Source organism: Thunnus thynnus, chromosome 5 (genome assembly GCF_963924715.1).
Source record: "Thunnus thynnus chromosome 5, fThuThy2.1, whole genome shotgun sequence".
Taxonomy (NCBI): Eukaryota; Metazoa; Chordata; class Actinopteri; order Scombriformes; family Scombridae; genus Thunnus; species Thunnus thynnus.
The window spans coordinates 32,529,493-32,551,140 of record NC_089521.1 but is presented as its reverse complement, the minus strand read 5'-3'; the positions used below and the strand labels follow the sequence as shown (position 1 = coordinate 32,551,140).

The 21,648-nt window shown below is 38.4% G+C and overlaps 2 protein-coding genes across 6 annotated transcripts in view; both read right to left on the bottom strand.

Annotated features, from left to right (window-relative positions):
- Window positions 1–21,480, bottom strand: part of LOC137183637 (troponin I, fast skeletal muscle-like) — a 138,728-nt gene extending 117,248 nt beyond the window's left edge. Inside the window, exons 1-7 of one of the 2 annotated variants that reach the window (XM_067590829.1) lie at window positions 20,019–20,257; window positions 18,858–18,884; window positions 18,563–18,599; window positions 17,661–17,789; window positions 16,363–16,452; window positions 16,105–16,278; window positions 13,976–14,403 (exon numbers count right to left, since the gene is read on the bottom strand). In XM_067590829.1, the coding sequence (XP_067446930.1) occupies window positions 14,326–14,403; window positions 16,105–16,278; window positions 16,363–16,452; window positions 17,661–17,789; window positions 18,563–18,599; window positions 18,858–18,865 (516 nt within the window). In that variant the 5' untranslated portion in view covers window positions 18,866–18,884; window positions 20,019–20,257 and the 3' untranslated portion in view covers window positions 13,976–14,325. Of the gene's footprint in view, window positions 1–13,975; window positions 14,404–16,104; window positions 16,279–16,362; window positions 16,453–17,660; window positions 17,790–18,562; window positions 18,600–18,857; window positions 18,885–20,018 lie in introns of those variants that run through there. The other variant, XM_067590830.1, reaches the window with a different exon arrangement.
- Window positions 5,415–9,536, bottom strand: LOC137183622 (uncharacterized). 4 transcript variants are annotated; one of them, XM_067590802.1, is made up of 3 exons: window positions 6,311–9,536; window positions 5,828–6,017; window positions 5,415–5,698 (listed from the first exon to the last, which is right to left on the bottom strand). In XM_067590802.1, exon 1 carries the CDS (start codon window positions 7,357–7,359, stop codon window positions 6,793–6,795), a length of 567 nt encoding a protein of 188 aa, XP_067446903.1. In that variant the 5' UTR covers window positions 7,360–9,536; the 3' UTR covers window positions 5,415–5,698; window positions 5,828–6,017; window positions 6,311–6,792. The 4 variants fall into 4 exon arrangements, with proteins under 4 accessions (XP_067446903.1, XP_067446902.1, XP_067446906.1 ...); XM_067590801.1 differs by having other exon boundaries at window positions 5,828–6,014; XM_067590805.1 differs by having other exon boundaries at window positions 6,457–9,536.
- Window positions 21,481–21,648: the final 168 nt, after the last annotated feature.

The window sequence follows — 21,648 nt, the reverse complement described above, 5'->3', positions numbered from 1 at the left end:
ACTTTTTTTTAAATGGATCTAGATTTGCATCAAAATACCGGTCGTAATAGAAAATCAAGGGATTTTTGTGACAGATATTTTTTTAATTCAAGTAAAGTTTCTGGAAAAAAGTGAGAAAGAAAAAAGTATTTAAGTAACAACATACTTCCAATCCAGTCTGTTCATGAAGTTTTCACTCTATTTTTGGCAAAGACGTATTTTATCCTCCATATATCAAGATTAAAACTGCATTTCAGAGGGAAATATTGTACTTTCTACTCCACTACATTTATTTAACAGCTTTAGTTACTTTTCAGATGAAGATTTGACACAATGGATAATATAACAAGCTTTTAAAATACAACACATTGTTAAAGATGAAACCAGTGGTTTCCAACCTTTTGGGCTTTTGACGTCTTACAAAAAGCAGTGTGTAGTCGGGGTCACATTTCACATGTCTATGAGTTGTTAACAGCTCCACCAAATAGTGATTTTTCCCTCTAAATTTCTCACATGCTTTCATTTCAATAAATGTTCAAATGATCCAATATTTCAGCAAAAATCAAAGATTAGAGAAAAAGTCCAAAAACTGAAAACAGATTTGTGTATCAGAACTTTGTTTTTTCTTCTTTCCTCTCCCATTAATCATCTCACCACCCCTCAGATTTATCTGCTGACCCTTTGGAGGGGCCCGACCCCTAGGTTGGGAACCACTGGACTAAACTATCTAACTGTATATAAAGTAGTGTAAACTAGCTCCACCTCCAACAGCTACAACAGTAACATGCTGCTCTAACACTGATGCTTCACTATTAATAATCTAATGATGTCATATATAATAATATATCAGTCAGAGGGACCAAACCACTACTTTTACTGCAATACTTTAACTACATCAAGCTCATAATACTTATGTACTTTTACTGCAATACTTTAACTACATCAAGCTCATAATACTGATGTACTTTTACTGTAGTAGGATTTTTATGCAGGACTTTTACTTGTAACTGAGTATTTTTTTACATTGCTGTATTGGTACTTTTACTTAAGGATCTGAATACTTCTTCCACCACTGAAAACAAACAAACAAACATGCAAGAATAAAAAAATACATATCTAATCTATCAATAATCTATTTGATCTGAAAGATTTCTTTACAGATGTCTAAACTGAGTCTGAGCTGCAGCTGATAGTCTGAAGTTCTCTGGCTGCTGCAGCTCAGAGCAGAAAAACAGAGCAAACGCTCCCTCTACTGTCCGAGAACCTTCATCCACGTCAGCAGGACGGTTGGTGTCTCACAGCTTTTAACAGATCAGGAGTTGTATTCATAACGCTTCTAAGTATAAAGAGTTGCTCCTTGTGATGAAATTCTAGGAAAATCCTTAGAATAAAATCCTTACAGTTAAGACTAGATCCTGGTAAAGATAAAAGTTATTCAAAAAGCATCTTTAAGAGAGCTCCTAAGGAGAACAACTGTAGGAGCAGGAAGGAGGACTTTTAAAAGGTTGAAGAGTTTCTTAAGCAGAGGAGAAATATTCTCCAAACGCTGAATGACGGTGAGTTAATGAAACGCTACAGATTAGATCAAGCAGGGATGTTTGTTGATCTCATTAGAGATGCTCTCACATCTCCATCCAATGCACGGCAGAAATGACAGTGATCACAACACTGAGATATTTGGCAACTGGAAACATCTGGAATTTACTGGCAGCTGGAAAAAAAAAAGATTTTCATGCTGCTACTTATACAGACTGACCAGCAATCACAGAAATAGATGAAAGTTGAGCCATTTTTCCCGTTAATATCAAATAGATTAAGTACTAAACTTACCAGCAGGGTAAATAAATGTAAGACAATAAATATAACAACTATCAGCATGTGAAAATGCTGCTGCACAAGTAGGTCGTGTTTTCAAAGATTTCATAGGCTACTTTTAAAGTATTTATTCACCAGAGATGTTCATTACAGAACATAGTATTTATAATTACAACATGTCTTAGTAGAGACTAAATTCTATGATTAGTCCTGGATTTCACTGTCCGCTCTAAGCCCGTTATCATAGCAACAGGGTCGACCTCCTCACTAAGGTTAAAGTTTCTGTTCCTTCCTCACTCAGAGTCACTCCTAAACTAGGAGTCCTTGCTAGAAATGTTTAGGCTAAGTTAGGAGCTTTCTGAGAGTATTCTCACAATAAAACATCCTCAGTATGAAAGCTGCTCCTAAAAATAAGGGGCGTGTCAGTTCTAAATGTAGAAATCCTACATTTTTAGTCTAAGAGTAAATCACAAAGCATTTTAGTGCTAAAAGTAGCTCCTAAGTCTGAGAGAAGTTAGATGAAGTCCAGAGGACTCCTACGTCACTCAGACCTGCTCACAAGCTGCAGGCAATGAGCCTCCTCGCACAGCCTGGTCGCCAGAATAAAACGTTGGCAGTTTATGTTTCTGCAAACCACAGAAACGTTATATATGGATGTTTCAACACATGTAATATGTAGCATATTAACATTTCAATGAAACGTATCCTATCAACATTTCTAAAGTGACATAGTTCTTTTCTATTAGAAGGAGGAGGGGCTGGTGGATGGTTAGTAAGTTTGTTTGCAGCAGAGAGCAAGGTTCGAGGCCACCTCGAAACCAATGCCCACTTCCCATTTCATTCGACAAAACTGGGTGTTTTTAGTGAGACATCAGCCATTTTTATTTTATTTTTAATTTTATTTTAACCCAAACCATGATCTTTCCCCTAACCCTAACCAAGTGGTCTTTGTGCCTAAACCTAACCAAACCTTAACCACAGCGTTGTCACACCATAAAACATCATTATTCAACGGGTAGAAATGTTGATAGGATACGTAATTCACGTGTTGAAACGTAGATATTCAACGTTTCTGTGGTTTGCAGAAACATTCAATGCCAACGTTTTCTTCTGGTGACTGGGTTGCCTCGCATCAAGATTTTGGAAAAATTTAACAGTAGTGAATTTTGTAAAACATATTTTGATGGTGGTTGAGTTAAGAATGATCCAACCAGTGTACAAAATATTAAAACAATATAATAACACCAGAGATGATGGTTCACACAAGTCTCTCATTACTTGGACACTGGAAAAATGCAGTTTGGAGCGAACTTGATGAACTTAGAATATAACTGTCGCCTGAATTATTCATCAAATCAAAAATATGGCATCCTGATCCTCTCTGGTCACACAGCTGGACCTGGGACCGACGAGAAGTCTATTATAAATTCTGGGGTCAGTCCAAGTTGTGCTTTAAAAGTAAGTCTAATTCTAAAATGTAAAGGAAGTCAGTGCAATGATGCTAAGACAGGTGTAATGTGGTTACAGCAGTGGTAGTCGTGAAAGTTGCTTCTGACTGAGGCAGAAATACAGAAAGTTACAATACTGAAGTCTGGAAAAGATAATGATGTCGTCCATAACAACAGGGTCGACTCTTAGCTCAGGACTTCTCTCGGTTTCTTACTAAAAGTTGTTCTCAGCAGCTTTGTGAATCAGTCATAAGAGGAAAGTTTCAGGAGGACTCCTGGTGGTTTACTGGTGGAATACAGCCTCTGAGGTGCAGGAATAACCTCCGTCTCCTCCTCTAGGGGGCACTGCTGAGGCTTCAGACTTTTTATTCTTATTTGTGACCTTGTGTGTCCTCTTGGATTCACTATTTGTGTGTCAACCTACCCGATGTTTACATAAATGCTGTTATGAGAGCACAAATTCTGATTATTTTTACACAATTTATTCTGACCACCAGCACAAAATATCATCTTTCAGCAGCTTCAGTCCAAATATATCAGCATCAGTTTTTAGAGAGCCATACTGGTCGAACAGGACCTCCTCCTCTGCCCTTTGACCTCTGGCCTCTCAGACCAACTATGGTGTAAATACCAGCCTGTAGCTCCCTCTGGACACTGTAGATCTGCATCAGGTACTTCAATGTTATTTTCTCTCTGACTGCGGTTGTTTCAGGCTTGTTCAGCTGTTGCACATGTTGACATTAAAGGACACATATTCTGCACGTTTCCAGGTCTATATTTATATTCTGGTAGGTTACATCAACAAACTATGAAAGAAATTACAGTAGCAGGTTCTTTACTTGAAATGTCAACTTCTTAAATACATTAGTGGGGATGAAATCCAAAATACGAGTGTACACAAAGCAAACAACACATGGAAAAACCTTAGCAACGACCTTAGCAACCGAGGTTACAGAACAGATGGCTGTTTGTAGGCTGACGTCAGCTAGTCGGCAAGGAAAAATCACCAACCATCAGACGACGCAAAATAGACGTTCAACATAGTGCCAGTTATCAATTTGCTGCTTGTCTCAAGTTTATGACCTGGCGTTTCTTTTTTTTTTCAAGCTAATTAGAAGTAATCGCTTCCACCTGACGTCCTGGCTGTGAATCAGTAGACAATTAAAAGACGAGGATGAAAATTATAGCTGACAATTCTTGGTGTCCTGACAGCCCTCTTTTGGTTCGGCCGTCTCAGTTCTTTCTTACAGTGCATTGACATGAAAGTGTATCAATTTGCATTACCTTGTCAATTGCTGCCGTCTGACCTGATTGGCTCTAATCAAGCCAGTATAAACACATCCAGGCCTTTAATAACTAGACCTTTTAAGAAACATAAGTTTGTAGTACGAGGTAGAGTTCCCATGTGGCACCAACAAGTCAACAAATCTGATGTTTGGACCTAAATCAACAATGAACTGATCTACTAACAAGTATTTTATGTGTATCCAAAGCCTGATATATCTTATTCCTCCGTTGTTGTCTAAAAACTATTAAAAACACATCAGTGAGTCACACCGCTGCACTGGGTGACATGTTCCTTCATCATGAAGAGTTTGGTCACATTAGTTTGTTTAGCGTCCAGTTTTCAGTCTCCGGAAGGTATTAATGTGTCAGAAAGAGGCTGCTGCTCGTGCCTGACGATGCTCATCATATTAATCAGACTGGGACCCTAAAATTGTACATTTCTCAAAGAAATTTAGTACTAAATCAAGACTTTGTGATACGTAGCACATCAAGCCAGCAGAGCGGCGTCAACAGACCTGCCAGCGTCTGAACATAAAGATGCGTAATATTGCTGTAGTCACTACTAGCAGATATTGTACTGCAAGATCGGATATTTTGGTGGAAAAAATCTTAAAAACTCTTATGTTCAGTATCAACATATTTTCAACTTGTGGAGTACATTAACAACATTTTATCATTAAGGTTTCCTGCAAAACATGTTTGCTGTTGCAATTCAGTCGTATATAAACGTGACAGAGTTGCCTGAGAGTGACCCAGCTTGTAAAGACAAAATATAGAAAACAATTAGATTTAATTAAAGTTTATTTATGTAGTAAACTGTGTCTCAAAGGGCTTTTACAGGCTCCCGACCTCCCACATCTATAAGAAGAGAGTCAACAGAAGGTCTCTACACAGAACATTTATTATCCATTTTCTAAATCATTTGTGTTCGCAGGACTGGAGCTTTTCACAGCATGCAGTGGCTGAGAGACGTAGGTTCATCCTGGACTGGTCAGCAGTCTGTCAGACAGACCTGATCTGCATGTGCAATCATTTTATTGAAAGGTGGGGATGAAGCTCAGGCTGGTAGCTGGGGACCAGGGGCTGAGGCTTGAGTCAGAGGTAAGCAGGTCTAGAGCAGGATCCGAGGAAGCAGAGTAGAGCGGGGGGTACAGGGCAGAGAAGCAGAGCTGACAAGATGAGGGACAAGAGACAAAGACCAGAGTCAGAACAGGCTACGATCTGGCAGGGATGAGTATTAGGCTGAATCCAAATGTCCACCCTCCAACTGAGCCCTCGTGGACTTCAGTCATACTTACCGTGACAAGTTCACTGTCATCATCAAGTCTGTGAGGGCGCCGGGCCACAAGGGGATAAAATGTGCTCTGACACAGGACTTAAACACCTCCAGTGTGTCCATGGTGATAATTTGAAACTCCTGACCCTTCAGAACTCACTTCAGTGTGTTTTTCTGAACGACTCCAAACGGTTTTGATATGTGAAGGTCTGCTGATTTACACACAAGAAAAGAGAATTTCCCTTTACATGATCTGCTAAACATGCTGATATTATATTCACATTAAATCCTCACTCAGGACGTTCACATTGTAGACAGACAAAACCAACCGTTGTCTGTCTAGTTTAGCAGATTATAATAAACAGTCCAGTTATTCTGTGTGCATTTATACAACAAAAGTGAAAAAACAAATATTTTACATAGCCTATTATTATTAATATTATTATGATAATTAATGTTTTTATTATTGGTAATAATAATTGTTATTTTCTTTTACTGTTTTCACCGTTATAGCCTGTTGCTGCAGGATTATGGGTAATTTTCCAAGCAAAGTCCAGTGAAGTCTGCACCCCAAGCAGACTCTCTGGAAGTCTGCAGAAAGTCCGCTTGAGGCCACTTGTGGACTTGATGAATTGTGGATTTGAAACAGACCTCAGCGCTCGCAGACTTCCCAGGAATGCGTCCGCAAAGTCTGCAAGTCTGCTGAAGTCCAGACGTTTGGTTTCAGAGTTTGTAGAGGTGATTATGGAACAGGTTGCAGCTGGTGGAGCTCTGATTTGAATCCAGCACACCTGTCTCCATTCACACTCACACAAACACAGAGAGAGAGAGAGAGGGAGGGGCAGCAGGTTAGGAAGACACAGGATGGGAAGTAGAGAGCGTGACAGGTGATGTCGGAGGAAGAGATGTAACAGAATCGATGGATGTAGTCTCTTACGTTTTAGTATTTTCCACCTCCTCCTTGTCCTCCCTGTCCTCCCTGTCCTCCTACCAGAACCAGCGATAAAACCAGTGGTTCTTCTTCCTGTGTCTCTCCATCTTCTCTTCGTTAAATATGTCTCCCATACTCCTGATCAGACTGCCTGTCTCCTTGCAGTTCTGCTCAGCTGCGATGGAGAGCTGGACCTTTAGTCCCTCCACCTCCTCCGTCTTTGACCTGAGCTCGGCGTACATCTTCTTCATGGTGTCCTCGAGTCCCATCTGGAATTCGAGGACCCTGATTCGCTCCACAGACTGCACAGATCTTTCGTCTCTGATGTGTCTCTTCAGCTGCTGGATCTCCTTATGGAGGTTATCATGCTGCTGACTCATCGCCTTCATACAAGCCAGATTATTGGCTTCCATGGCGTCCATTCTTTGGATCAAGCTCCTGTTCTCCTGCTCGAGGACCTCGTTTTTGAGGCTGAGGGCTTTGTGGTCTCTCTGCAGGGACTCATTGTCCTGCTGGAGGGACTCTTTTTCTCGGCGGAGGAACTCGTTGTGCCGTTGGAGGGCAAAGAACTCGTTCTTCAAGTCCTCTAAAGTTTGGATGTGGTCGTAATTTGGTCGACTCATTGTTTCTTCTCGTAGTTAAACTCTGTCTCTGTGTGTTTCTCTGCTCTGTTCACTGGAGATTCAGGAATAAAATCTAAACAACAGCTGCTTCAGGATTCCAGTGATGTCACAGACACAGACTGTGATGTCATCGAAGGTGTTCCGCTCCTTAAAGACATCATCTGTTACCATGACAACATGAGTAACAAATCTCTTAACTATGTTATTAACTTTTTTATTTTATTTTAACTGTCAACAAATCTCATGTTTGGATCCAAACCAACAATGAACTGATCTACTAACAAGTGGTGTGTGTATTAAAGCTGATATATCTTATTCCTCCGTTGTCCAAAAACTATTAAAAACACGTCAGTGAGTCACACCGCTGCACTGGGTGACATGTTCCTTCGTCAATTGAAACAATGGTTACCGTAACTTGTTTGGAAATGACTCCAAAGAGTAAAAATAGTGATAAGGTAGTAACCCGGATTCTTGTTTTGCACATGTGCAGTGGCGTCTTTCGTACTAGGAACCTCACTCCTGATGGTTACTATCTTATCGCTGTATTTACTCTTTGGAGTCATTTCAAAACAAGTTACCGTAACCTCCGTTTTCATGGACGAAGGAACATGTGACCCAGTGCAGCGGTGTGGCTCACTGATGTGTTTTTAATAGTTTTTAGACAACAACGGAGGAATAAGATCAGGCTTTGATACACACACAATACTTGTTAGTAGATCAATTCATTGCTGATTTGGCTCCAAACATGAGATTTGTTGACAATAAGAAAAATATTGAAAATTGCATCCTGTTTTGCGCTTACAAACAATAAAAAAGCAACAAGTTCTTAGAATATTACATAAATATATTTAATAAAACTCCTGAGGTATTAAATTAATTTCCCTTTTGTCATGTCTTTCATTACTTTATTTTTTTGTTGTTGTAGTTATCATGTGTACTTGTTTTGTGCCTGACACACTATGTACTTTTTTTGTTGAATAAAGTTTTGAATAAAAAAATAAATAAATAAAAAGTCCCCAACAATAACCTATAATGTGAAATAACTGCAGTGTCCAGCTGTTTAAAGCAGTGATAATCAATATTTTTCATAATAATAATGTCTGATCTGTCAGTGTGTAATGTGTTGGTCGTGGTTCGTAGTGATGAACCTTCAGAGAATTATCAGTGACTCTGCAGCTCCTCTCGGCTTTACGGAGCTTTATAGTGAGTTTCAGCTCATTGTTTATCTGTCCGGCTGCAACTTTACTGTTCTGGTTCACTCTCAGTGTCTCATAGCGTTGTTTTCAGAGAAAAAGCTGTAAAAAGCCGCTGTACACTACCTGCTCAGCACCAAACGACAGACAGACACAGTTAGCTGTAGACTAGCTGGTGAACATAGTGGAGCATTTAGCAGCTAAAGAGCCAGATATTTCCCTCAGGAGTTGGTAGAGAGTAAAAACAGAGCTAAAAGAGAGTGAATATTGGACTTACATTCACCAGGTGGACAGAAACACGACTCCACATGAATGATAATGTTGCTCCGTAACTGCTGGATGTGGAAATAAACAACTGTTTGCTAACAAGTTCAACTTGAAAGGCGACGACACAGTACCAGTCAATAGTTTGGACACGCCTCCCCATTCACTTGAATGAGAAAATGTGTCCAAACTTTTGACTGGTATTGTATGTCAGTGTTGTGCTCACCACTTTTTTCTGCTGAAAAGAGGTGGACGAAAAAATCAGTTGATTCGTGAGCCGTTTTAAAGTAACAATCTTGAAGATTTCCGTTTTGTTCTCTTTGGCGTCACCAATGGCAATAAGTGATTGCAGGTGTGTTTTCGGTCACTTGGCCGCTTCACACACAAGTGAGTTGAAGAGCGAGTGTGTTGTGTTGGCTCCGCCTACCCTTTCTGGTGGACCAACCAATGCTGGGTGACAGAAAACGCAAACTTTGCACCACTTGTGATTTTTCCCGGGAATGTCACCACAGACACCCACTTCGAAATACTGCAAATAGGCCGTAGGCTCAATCACCTTATTCAGCGATAGATAGTGACTTAACAGACATTTATATAAATGAAAGTGTTCGAGATTATTACTTTAAAGATTTAAATCTAATGGGTTTGGGGCTGATGGATTCATAATTTTGTTTAAGTTAAATTGTTTGCTCCTCTAATACGACTACTGACACTGATAAATGTGTCTGCTGATTTCTGACAGCAGTAACCTCACATTCTTCTTTTGACTCTTTGGGAACATTTTTGTGAATGAAACTCGCCCACAAATGGAGCGGAACAGGTCGCCTCATATGGATATTTTAAAGCCATAAATGATGCTAATGATGAAATCCTGTGAACATTGACCCCCTTATGACCAGATAAAATTAAATCAGGCTGAAACAGGCGATTTATCAAAAGTTTGTACAGTTTAGAGAGTTTGGTGACTCTGACTTAGAAAACTCATACAGTAAACCTCACAGAAAAACTTAAGAGAGATTTAGGATAATATAACAATGTTCTCAGGCCCACTGTATCTTTCTCTGCCTCTCTTGTCTGTGTATGTGTGCAGTAATGGAAGAAGTACTCAGATCCTTTAATTATGTAAAAGTACCAATACAGAAGAAGTAGTCAGATCCTCCTACAGTAAAAGTACATAAGTATTATGAGCTTGATGTAGTTAAAGTATTGCAGTAAAAGTACATAAGTATTATGAGCTTGATGTAGTTAAAGTATTGCAGTAAAAGTAGTGGTTTGGTCCCTCTGACTGATATATTATTATATATGACATCATTAGATTATTAATAGTGAATCATCAGTGTTAGAGCAGCATGTTACTGTTGTAGCTGCTGGAGGTGGAGCTAGTTTACACTACTTTATATACAGTTAGCTAGTTTAGTCCAGTGGTTCCCAACCTAGGGGTCGGGCCCCTCCAAAGGGTCACCAGATAAATCTGAGGGGTGGTGAGATGATTAATGGGAGAGGAAAGAAGAAAAAACAAAGTTCTGATACACAAATCTGTTTTCAGTTTTTGGACTTTTTCTCTAATCTTTGATTTTTGCTGAAATATTGGATCATTTGAACATTTATTGAAATGAAAGCATGTGAGAAGTTTAGAGGGAAAAATCACTATTTGGTGGAGCTGTTAACAACTCATAGACATGTGAAATGTGACCCCGACTACACACTGCTTTTTGTAAGACGTCAAAAGACAAAAAGGTTGGAAACCACTGGTTTCATCTTTAACAATGTGTTGTATTTTAAAAGCTTGTTATATTATCCATTGTGTCAAATCTTCATCTGAAAAGTAACTAAAGCTGTCAAATAAATGTAGTGGAGTAGAAAGTACAATATTTCCCTCTGAAATGTAGAAAGTAGCATCACATGGAAATACTCAAGTAAAGTACAAGTACCTCAAAACTGTACAGTACTTACATTCCACCACTTCATGTGTGTTTATTATGCTCTGCACTCTGAAAACTGCTCAAAATGATCTTCATTATAATACCAGGTAGATGCCGTGAGAGATGCTAAAGCTAAAGCTAAATTACAGGCTGTTTTAATGACTTTTGAAGCCCAGCAGACTGGTGTTGAACACAAAACGCAGCGTTTTTTAAAGGGAGTCTTGGTGAAGTCACATGGTCCAAATATAACTCTAAGGCGTCTCCTCACATTCCCTCCTGCAGCCGACAGGACAGTTAAAGTTAGCTTCTGAGGAAACCTTAGAGGCCCCGGAACCTTGGGCCCCCAGCAGGCCGGAGGCAGAGCTCAAAGCACCATACAAGGAGTGTGACAGCGTGTGCGTGTGTGTGTGTGTGTGTGTGTGTGTGCATGTGTGTGTGTAGGGGTGGGGCATAGCTGAAACCAGCAGTAGGCTTTGAAGCATTAAAGAACTATAGGAACTTGTTGTGACATTGAATCATTGATCACCTTCCTTCACACCTTAAACTCGTGTCGCTCCGGTTCAGATTCAGTATGTGAACACACCAGATTGATGTAGTTTCATAAAGCACTTTGATCTCACCAGATAATGACTCCTAATGGTTTTGGTGACCTTTCTTCAGGACAAAATGTCTAATTATACCCAAGAAATATAAAAATCCAAAGGTCAAAACCAAGCAGCACCACAGTGTGTGAGGATGAATATGGAAGTGAAGGACGGGTTAAAACAACAGTCAGGAGCCCAAATGAACAGTGAAACCTGTTTTTCTTGCTGTAATCATTACTCCTGTTCATACTGATCATTAGTAGTATTACCTTCACAATGCACTTGCAGCAGCCTCATTTCGACCAGAAGTTCCAGATACTTTGGATCCAGAGGAACTAAACTTGGAGATAAAAGTCCCTGTCTGTATTTCCACCACATCAAAGGAACCAGATAGATTCTGCAAATTAGATGCATGAGGGATTAAAAAATGACAGTGTTGTTTGAAACACAGAATTCACACATAAGGAAAAAATAGATGTGTTCTGTTGTTCTTTGTATTTACTGCTGCATGAGTTGGATGTAAATGAATGAGTGAAAAGCAGAAATGCAGCGAGCGTCTGTCTCCACAGTAAATCATCTGCTGAGTGTTTGATGCTTTTATTTCTGTAAAATGAAACGACATGAAACCTTCAGAAAATAACGATTTATTTCTCTCATTCACTGGCTTTGTTATCGCTACCGCTGCTCCCTCTCTTCATTCAGTCTCTCGCTTATTTGCTCGTGATATCAGTTCTGTTGCTCTCTCTCTCTCTTTTTCTTTTGCTCTTTTAAAATGAGTCAGGAAGCCGACAGCAAAGTTTAACTTTACTTTTAACGTTAACAAACGTCCTAAATTGATACTGGAGTGCTTCCTTGTTTTATGAATGAAGCTGAACACAAGTTGAAGCAGCTGTACTGTGTGTGTTTGACCAATCAGCAATGGTCATACCTGCAAGCCCCGCCCTCAAAGTCCCTGTACTTTTGGGAAATAACCCCCCCCACCCACCCAGCAGGGACTTTTTGGGAGTAAAACAATCTTTCTGGAACTTCATTTAGATGCTGGTTCCTCCAGTGGAAGGAGAAAGTTCCTGCAGTGGAACTTATGTAAGTGATGGGGTCCACAGTCCTCCTTCTGTCCAAAAATGTATTTAAAAGTTTATCTGAAGTTAATATGAAGCTTCAGCGTCCAAATGAGTCAAATCAAGTAGATATCTTTCAACGTTACAGTCTTTTTAGTGCCAAAGTTCCTCTTTTTGTTACTATACTTCCACCTGCAGCTCAACAGGGAAACACTGTCCGAGAAAAACACAAAGAGGGAATCTGATGCTAAAATTATTGTAAATGTGTCAGATATCCACTTGATATGACTAACTCAGACTGCTGAAGCTGAATATAAGCTTCACATCAAATTTTAAATGACTGTATGGACACACTGTGGATTTCAGCCTCCATCACTTCCATTGAAAACACATTTGAAGGATCTTTTAATATCCAGTATGAACAGGAGGAATGATTACAGCGAGGAAAACCTCTTTCACTGCTCATATGGACACCTGACTGCTGGACTTATCCTTTAATAGAGCGGTCAGACTGGATTTCACTTCCTATTCATTTCTATGTTGAACAGGGTGAGACAAACTGATCCGCCTCTTTTGCTTCATCTGAAGTTCAGTCAGATTCTGGTCGTGTGTGAGCTATACATGATGAGTCCATGATCTTAATGATGTCCAGGCTTCATCCTGAGGCCGCTGTCATGCAGTTGGAAACAGGATTCATCAGACGTGACAACCTTGAGATGCTGCTGTTATGTGCTGCTTTACAAGTAACGACGCATAAGGACAATAATGCAGTTTGTTCTGTAGACGCAGGATCTTTAATGAAAGTTAAAATCTGATGATAAAAAAATGTGGTTGCAACATCAAACTGCAGCACTTCATAAAATATGACACGAAAAACACCAAGTTTACCATGATATTAATGATACACTTTTTAAAAATTAAAAGAATAGTATCATACCCACAAATTATGGGCAAATATTGCCATTTTACTTATTCATGATTCATCATCATCTCTAATCAAGAATATATAGATGCATTTAGTGTTTATTGATATTTTGCATTCATGTAATTAAAAGAAAAATAAATGATTTTCTCTCTGAAGTTATCATGTTGATTCTGATACTAACTTTGATCTATTATAATGATCTATTATTCAGAGATCTGATTATTACTGTACATAATTCATGACTAATACATAGAATAATAATCTTAACAATATGGAATAATACAGTTAATATTATTCCCCAAAAATGTTTTTTTTCTTTTCAAACAAAGAAAAAGGCAAAAACATGAACATGAAAATTTCAGCTTCTACTCTAAATATGCAGGTTTTAACTAACGAGGACCCTGATTTATTATTGTATTATATTTTATAGGAATTTGCCAGTTAAGATTCAAAATATTAACATTTGACGATGACCAGGCTCAAAATAAATAAATTAATCAACAGAATATTTATCCTGTTAAAGGCTTTCAAACAGGATTTAGATCATCATGTTGGAAACTGAAGTATTATTTTACATTATTAATAATTAAAGATGTTTTATTACTATACTATGAGGCTCTTTAAACATGAATGAGGTGAAAAGACACAAGAAAACAAACAAATCCAAACGTATTTTCTTCCACATTTGACTTTTTTTATTGTTTTTATTCGACATGGTTCCGTTTGTGTGAATGTTTCTCTGACCGTGTGGAGTTTTAAGACTTCTTGTTGGTACGTGAACCTGCAGAAAACACCTGACGTTCCTTCTCCATCCTCCAAGACAAAACAACAAAGTGCAAAAAGAAAAAGAAAAGACCTCTCACACATCACCCCCCATGACTCCTCTCAGTTATGCTAACCTGCTGCTCAGCCCTGTGTGACCTCACCGAAAACAACAAAACACCACCGCCTGGTTCAACCAACAGATATGAGACACGTGGAATTCATATAAACAGAAAGAAAACAACAGCTGCGGCACGTTTAGGAGGTCTCGAACATCTTCTTCCTGTCAGCCTTGTCCTCAATGTTCTTACGCCAGTCACCAACCGCTTCTGTAGGCTGCAGAGGAGAAAACAAGATTTAATTAAAACATACGAACATATAACAGAAGTAACCTGACAGATTTCTGCAGCATCACAGCTATTTAACTACATTTTTAGATTATTATAACATATTTAAACTGACTATTGTTGAGCCAAAACAATAAATATATATATATATAAATAGATAAGGTTTCTCTTTAAATTTGGTTTAGACATTTGCACTGAGAAATTACATCTTTATCTTTAATTATATATATCTGAATATGAATAACATGTGACGTGACGGTGCACAAATTGCAAGACTGATGTCAGACGAGGAGCAAATGATCATGTTATTCAACAAGAAGTGATGAGAAGATGCTCCAGTTTCTGTACAGATGCATTTTATTTTTGGTAACATAAAATCAGTTGTGTAGCGTCTGAGACCTGCCGCGACGAGGTGAAGATGGATCGGCATGAACCGGACGAGCAGATGTGACCGGTTCGATCGCGGGTTCTCAGATATCAAACGTTTGTCTGAGAGTCAAAAGTCACGTCGTCCACACAAGGTGTCACGTTTCAACTGTGACTGCAGGTTATAAATATGCAGATTGATAGGAAACGTGTTTCTTCGCTGATCCCAAACAGCCAATATTGAATTTGTTTAGATTATTTTCCTCCATTATGAAGCTGCAAGGTGCACATTTACATTACCTCAGAGAGTAGACCTACAATAAATGACTGAAGCTGAATCAGTTTTGATAGAAATCTACACTCTGACCTGAACCATCTCACTCCTCCTGCCTAAACATCACCAACCCTGCAGGTCACAGAATCTGATGGGTCAACATATACGGTGTATCAGCAAGCTGCAGGTGGAGTTAGACCATCACTGTGATGGTGCCTCACTTGTAAACCTGCATATAACTGTAATTTATGTAAAAGTTTTGATGTTTCACTGTTTTGACGTTTTTGCAAAGAAATATGTGCAAGAGATCCAGTAAAAGCAGTTATATGTTGAAAATTTAGTCATTATGAGCCATTAAAACAGGTTATAATCTACTAGATTTAACTTTTCATCACTAGTCCAGTTTTTACTGAGCTGTTCTGTTATCAGCTGCTCCAACAACAAACTGACACTCAGTCACAAGCTTCTGCTCCATGAAATCAGTTTTACTTTCATGAATCTCCATTAAATCCTCGTGTTTCAGTTTCAGTCTGACCGATCAGGTACCGCTGAGTGATCTGCCTACACGAGGCTGATGGTGAGCTGATCTCTGTTAGCTCGGTGCTATAACGCTGTGTTTCCAATTTTTTATTAGATTCAAGATTCAAGAGACTTTATGGCCATTTGCACAGGTGCAGGGTACATGCACAATGGAAATTATGTTTTACTCTGATGAAAATGCAAGAAATCATGGTGTTTGATTAATTAAATCATTAACTAGCAAGTCATTCCTCCCACACAGACTGTGGAGGTCGGACATTTTTCATAAAGCCTGCGTCCTAATTAATTTCAGACTAGTGTTTAGAGACTGAACAACTTGCACATTGACACAGACGACCTTCATCTGTCGACTGTCACTGTCAGTGTAAACGCGTGCTTGTAGATCACATAGATACATGCAAAATAAAACCAAAGAATCAAACTAGCTTCAACTTTCAACCCCAATATCTCACGTCTTGTAAGTTACCGAAATGCTAAAAAATATGAAAGTAAAAAAAAACATAAACTCACCTCCTCTTTCACCTCCTTCTTCACCTGCTTCAGGTTGGACCTCAGGTCCATGGTCACCTTGTGTTTGGAGCCCAGCAGAGCCTGCAGCATGGAGTCAGCGGACATACGCACCTTCTTCAGAGCAGGTTTCTTCACACCAATCAGATCCACCACTTTGATCTTCAGGTCTTCAATCTATGAGAAGGAAACGGTTTTAATCTGCTGTTGTGCAGAGCGTCGTCGTCACTGTGATGCTGTCAGAGCTCAGAGGACGTTTACCTCTTTGTCGGCCTTCTGCACTTTGGACGCGACGTCGTACCTCTCGTCATCGATCTTGTCGATGGCGGCGTGAATCTTCCTGCATATTTCCTGTCGACACACAAACACACACAGAGTTACATCAGTGGTGGAAGAAATATTCAGATCCTTCACTTAAGTAAAAGTACCAATAAAGCAATGAAAAAATACTCCATTACAAGTAAAAGTCCTGCATGTAAAACCCTCCTACAGTAAAAGTACATAAGTATTATGAGCTTGATGTAGTTAAAGTATTGCAGTAAAAGTACATAAGTATTATGAGCTTGATGTAGTTAAAGTATTGCAGTAAAAGTAGTGGTTTGGTCCCTCTGACTGATATATTATTATATATGACATCATTAGATTATTAATAGTGAAGCATCAGTGTTAGAGCAGCATGTTACTGTTGTAGCTGCTGGAGGTGGAGCTAGTTTACACTACTTTATATACAGTTAGCTAGTTTAGTCCAGTGGTTCCCAACCTAGGGGTCGGGCCCCTCCAAAGGGTCAGCAGATAAATCTGAGGGGTGGTGAGATGATTAATGGGAGAGGAAAGAAGAAAAAACAAAGTTCTGATACACAAATCTGTTTTCAGTTTTTGGACTTTTTCTCTAATCTTTGATTTTTGCTGAAATATTGGATCATTTGAACATTTATTGAAATGAAAGCATGTGAGATGTACAAGTTAACCAAAACTGTCAGCTATCATCTAAACTACCCTCTGATTGGTGGGGATAGAACAACAAATTATATTATTATATAAGTAAAGATGGTTGATTTATCTCTGTGTGACAAATGTGGGGCATTTTAAAACAAAATATGTTTTAAATAGTGATGCTAGTGTCCACATTAGTGAGAAAGTTGTTTGCCTCATACAGCAGCTGCAGCACATTACTGCCTCCAAAAACAAAATGTCTAGTTTTTATATTTTTCACATAAAGTATAAATCAAACAGCTTTGGAGTTGTTGGAAGCTACTTTCAGTCTTTGTGCTAAGCTAATCTGATCCCATCCATCCATCTCTGTACTGATCACACACACATTCATCTGATATTTTGCAAAATGTTGAATATTTCAAGAAATATTTAACACTCATGATAGAAATGTGCTTTTCTTTTTTTTCTCTTTCAGCCATGTTGGTGACTTCCTACATTTCCCACAATGCCTTTCAACCAGAAGCCATCAGATAGTTGGTATAAACTTGTATAAACTATTAAGTAAAAGCAGCTGTAGTTACAATAACCAGCTAACAAGTAGAAATTTGACTCCCTCGTCCTCTCACCATGAGGGCGGCCTGGTCTCCGCTCTTCTCTGGGGCGGGACAGTGTTCGGCCATGTAGGCCTCCTTCGCCACGACGAGTTCAGCTTTCTCCTGCTCGATCCAGTTGGCAGCGATCTGAAGGATCAGACTCTGCAGGGGGGGGGGGGAACAACATCTCAGAACATGTTATTTTCTAACTCTGTAACATTGGGTTGAATAAGTGATTTAAAGCTCAACACTGAGTTTTTTTAAAGCTAATCTTTTTCAGGAAAGGTCTTGGAAACACCTTCTGGCTTCAGCTAGACGCCCTACAGCACTATATACGTTACATCTGTCGCATTGCTCATGGAACTATTTTTATCTGTGTGGTCCCTTTTAAAAATTCACTATACTCGCCGCCTTCACTGAGGAGCTGCAGCTCGTCTGCAGATTGTTCAAAATGCTTTAACAAAGACAAAGACTCACATTATTATTGTTGGTTTCTCTCCAATGGCTGTCGGTAGAGTTTACAAATCAATATAAAATGTTGGTTATTACTGTCAGGATCTACATGGTGAAGCTCCTGAGAACATTTCTGAATTGTTGCGTCCATTTAGTAACTTAAAGTGTCTCAGATCAGCCAACCAGAGTCGTAACTTTGGAATAATTCACCTTTTACTGTTAAATTATCCAGCTCAACAGAGATTTTTTTTAAAACTTTATTTTATTTCTGCATTATAACCATTATAACATCTGTTTCCGTAAACATAAATCTTGTTATTTTCATGTTTGCTTGTTGCTTTTGATGTGTGAAACACTCTGTAATGTTTGTGCTATATAAATAAATCTTAAATTTACTTAAATAAACAAATAAAATAACACATAAACTTTTATTCATGCACCTTTTATTGTGATAGAAATCGATATGTTTAGCGGTTGTTTACCTTCAGATGATGCCTGCGGCTGTTAGTCATCTTTTTCCTGTTTAGGAGGAAGTTGTGTCAAATCAACATGTGATATTCATATAGATCATTTTACATTTAGCCAGTATGTATTCATCCAGTATATTGAAATTAAGCAGATTTCTGTCCTTGTTTCAGGATAATATTATAAAATACTGAAGAAAAATATAAATCTTTTCACCTTTATTGCTTTTTTTACACATATTTTCATATAATTGTGAGATTATGTGCTTGTAAACATAATATTTCAGGTGAGATTTAATCAGAGAAAACTTACTCGGACATCTTGGCGGCGGTTCACAACCTGCATGAAAAAAAAACACATTGAAGGAAGGAGACATTTTTAGTCTTTTTGACCCCTGCTGAACACCGTAGTCGTTCACATCATGACTTCAGCGTGAGGTTCTGTGAGATCAGCATGTTCTGCTCCTGCCGATGGAGATGGATGGACGAGAATATTTGTGCTGTAACGTGATCTGAGGCCACAGCTGAAGAGCAGCGACGTCGACTGAACTAAACTGGGACGGTCCGGATCGGGTGTCTCTTCTCGAAGGCTTTACGACCAGCGTGAAGAGTTGATTTAAAAAAAAAACTTCTCCAGCGGAAAATTATAAAGCAAAATATCAGATCCACGTTTGATTTAGTGTCATCTCTTAATGAAGATCTTAATCAAGTTCCCAGTCAAGATCCAGATTGTCTTTAATAGTTTCAGTGAGCTTTTTGTTTGAAAGTGTTAAATTTAACAGCTTAAAAAGTTGTTTAACTGTGTTGGTTTTCTGAGTTTCATTCAACGAGGGTAAGGGATTTAAATTTACAACTTATAACACTAAAAATAGAAGAAATAATGGCCAAGAATCCATATCCATATTAATTAAATGGTTAATTAAGCACTCGAGAGTCTTTAAATCTGAGTATTATTGTCCCATAGTGTAAAATAAGCTTTAAAGGTGAATATTGTCTCGTCTGCTGTAGCTGGAAACAGCAGAAAGGATGTTCTCAGTCAAAAAAAAAACATGTTTTGTTAAATTTTTTGATGCAAACCAGGCCATCACATATGAATCATGTACAGAAAGAAGATCCTGACTGTGGTATTTTAGTTTAAAGGTTCTACTGAATCACTTTCTGACACTGAGCTGCAAACAGCTTCAGGACCATAAAACATAGCGCAGCTCTGCTGAACAGCTCACATAAATTAAAGTCTGTCACATAAATAAAAGTCTGTCAGGAAAAGATCGAATATCACTGGCAAACATGTAGAAAGTGAGTTCAAGATGTCAGGATGTCAAAGGAGTAACGAACTACAATCTACAGGATGATTTTTTAGAAACAGAGTCTGGAAATCTTTTTTCTTTTCTTTTCGTTTTCGTTTTCGCAGATGAAATAAAAGATGCTGATCTCAGAGAGGCTCAAAGAGGCTGGAAAAAAGAAGATTTCTCACCTGTTGCGAGGAGGAAGAAGACGAAGAAGAAGAGCGCAAATCACACTTGGTGGAAGAAAAGGAGACACTGCCAAAGCCACAGACAGTGAAATATGAAAAAGGGTATATATGCTGGATTGTCATGTCTCAGCAAAATGCTCAGATCCTCTTTATGGAAGTGGATTCCCGGTCAGACCAATAGGCTGACGAGCTCCTGAAATACACCCGGCCCAGCCCCGATCTGCAGACAGCCCTCCCGGATCTGATGCAGATTCACTGTATGTGTGTGTGTGTGTGTGTGTGTGTGTGTGTGTGTGAGGGGGGAAGGACCAGTCTCACAAGTCTTTCAGAAGTCCTTAAACAGCTTTAAAATGCACCGATATTCACCTTCTCTCTCAAGTTCTCTTTCTTGAAGCATCGTCATCAATGTTAACCCCATCATGTCATCTTTAATGACTACACCGTCACATCAGATTGAAATATTCTGTTGTGTCTCACATTTGGTTTTAATAAAGTTTTCATGTTTGAAAACCTCTGAGCTCATAATAACAACGACCCGACGGAGGAGCTAACAGCTTCAGATGAGCTTCAGCTGAAGATTTCTGTACATACATGTTTAAACAGAAGAAAGAAACAAGTATGTGTGGATACAGTGAATGTCTGTGAGTAAATACATCACTTTACTTTTATATTTTATTGTTTATTTGTTCATATTTACGTATATATATATATATTCTCTTTCTTTATTTGTTTGTTTGTGTTCTGCATGTTTCTGTTCTCTGGAATGATAATTGGGAGTTTGAAGAACTTTTGAAAAAATAAAAATTAAAAAAAGAAAAAAAACATCTCATCACAAAGTCCATTTATTTAGTTCTTCTGGAGCTTTCGATCATATCACATATTGTCTTCATCTGCAGGTGGAGTTTGCTCCCTTGTTGTGGAACTGGAGACGATCAAAGTCATATTTTTTTTCTGAGCACTTTCAGGATTTCTCGTCCATTTTGGACAGCTGGACGAACTTCATCTGCTGATGAAGATATGATTGAGAGCTCCAGACCAGCTACTAAATGGACTTTGCGACACATATTAAATCTCCAAAAGCAGAACTCAGACCTTTTTGTTTGCTGTAGCACTTCATTACTTTATGATCCAAAGTCATTTCTATTTTTTGTCAACTTTACTTTTTTACTTTACTCTTCAGAAATATTGAAAAAAAACTCACCATTATTTATGAATTTGTGCATTTAAGTGTTAAAATAAATGATGAGAGACATGTGTTTATTTATGAAGGTTTAATTTAGCGACTGACATTCAAGGTTTTTCAAAGTGTTTAGTGGTTTTGAAGATCATTTACTGTATTTTAGTCTTGTTCTTTGTTCTTTCATGTAAAGACTATCATCACTGTCTCTGTTATATTCTGAAACTAATTTAAAATGAAACTAATCTCTAATATTGTAGAAAACTTCCTTTATATATGTATTATTTATATATCTCACCTTTCTCAAGAAATATTTTGGTGTCAGTTTGATGTGTTGTGTGAAAAACCAAAAAGAAGGATTGATACACGGATAAAAGTAGCGAACAAAATTCTTTGTCTTATTTTAAAAGATTTATTTCTAATGAAAACCTGTACATTTTGAAATGATGTTTC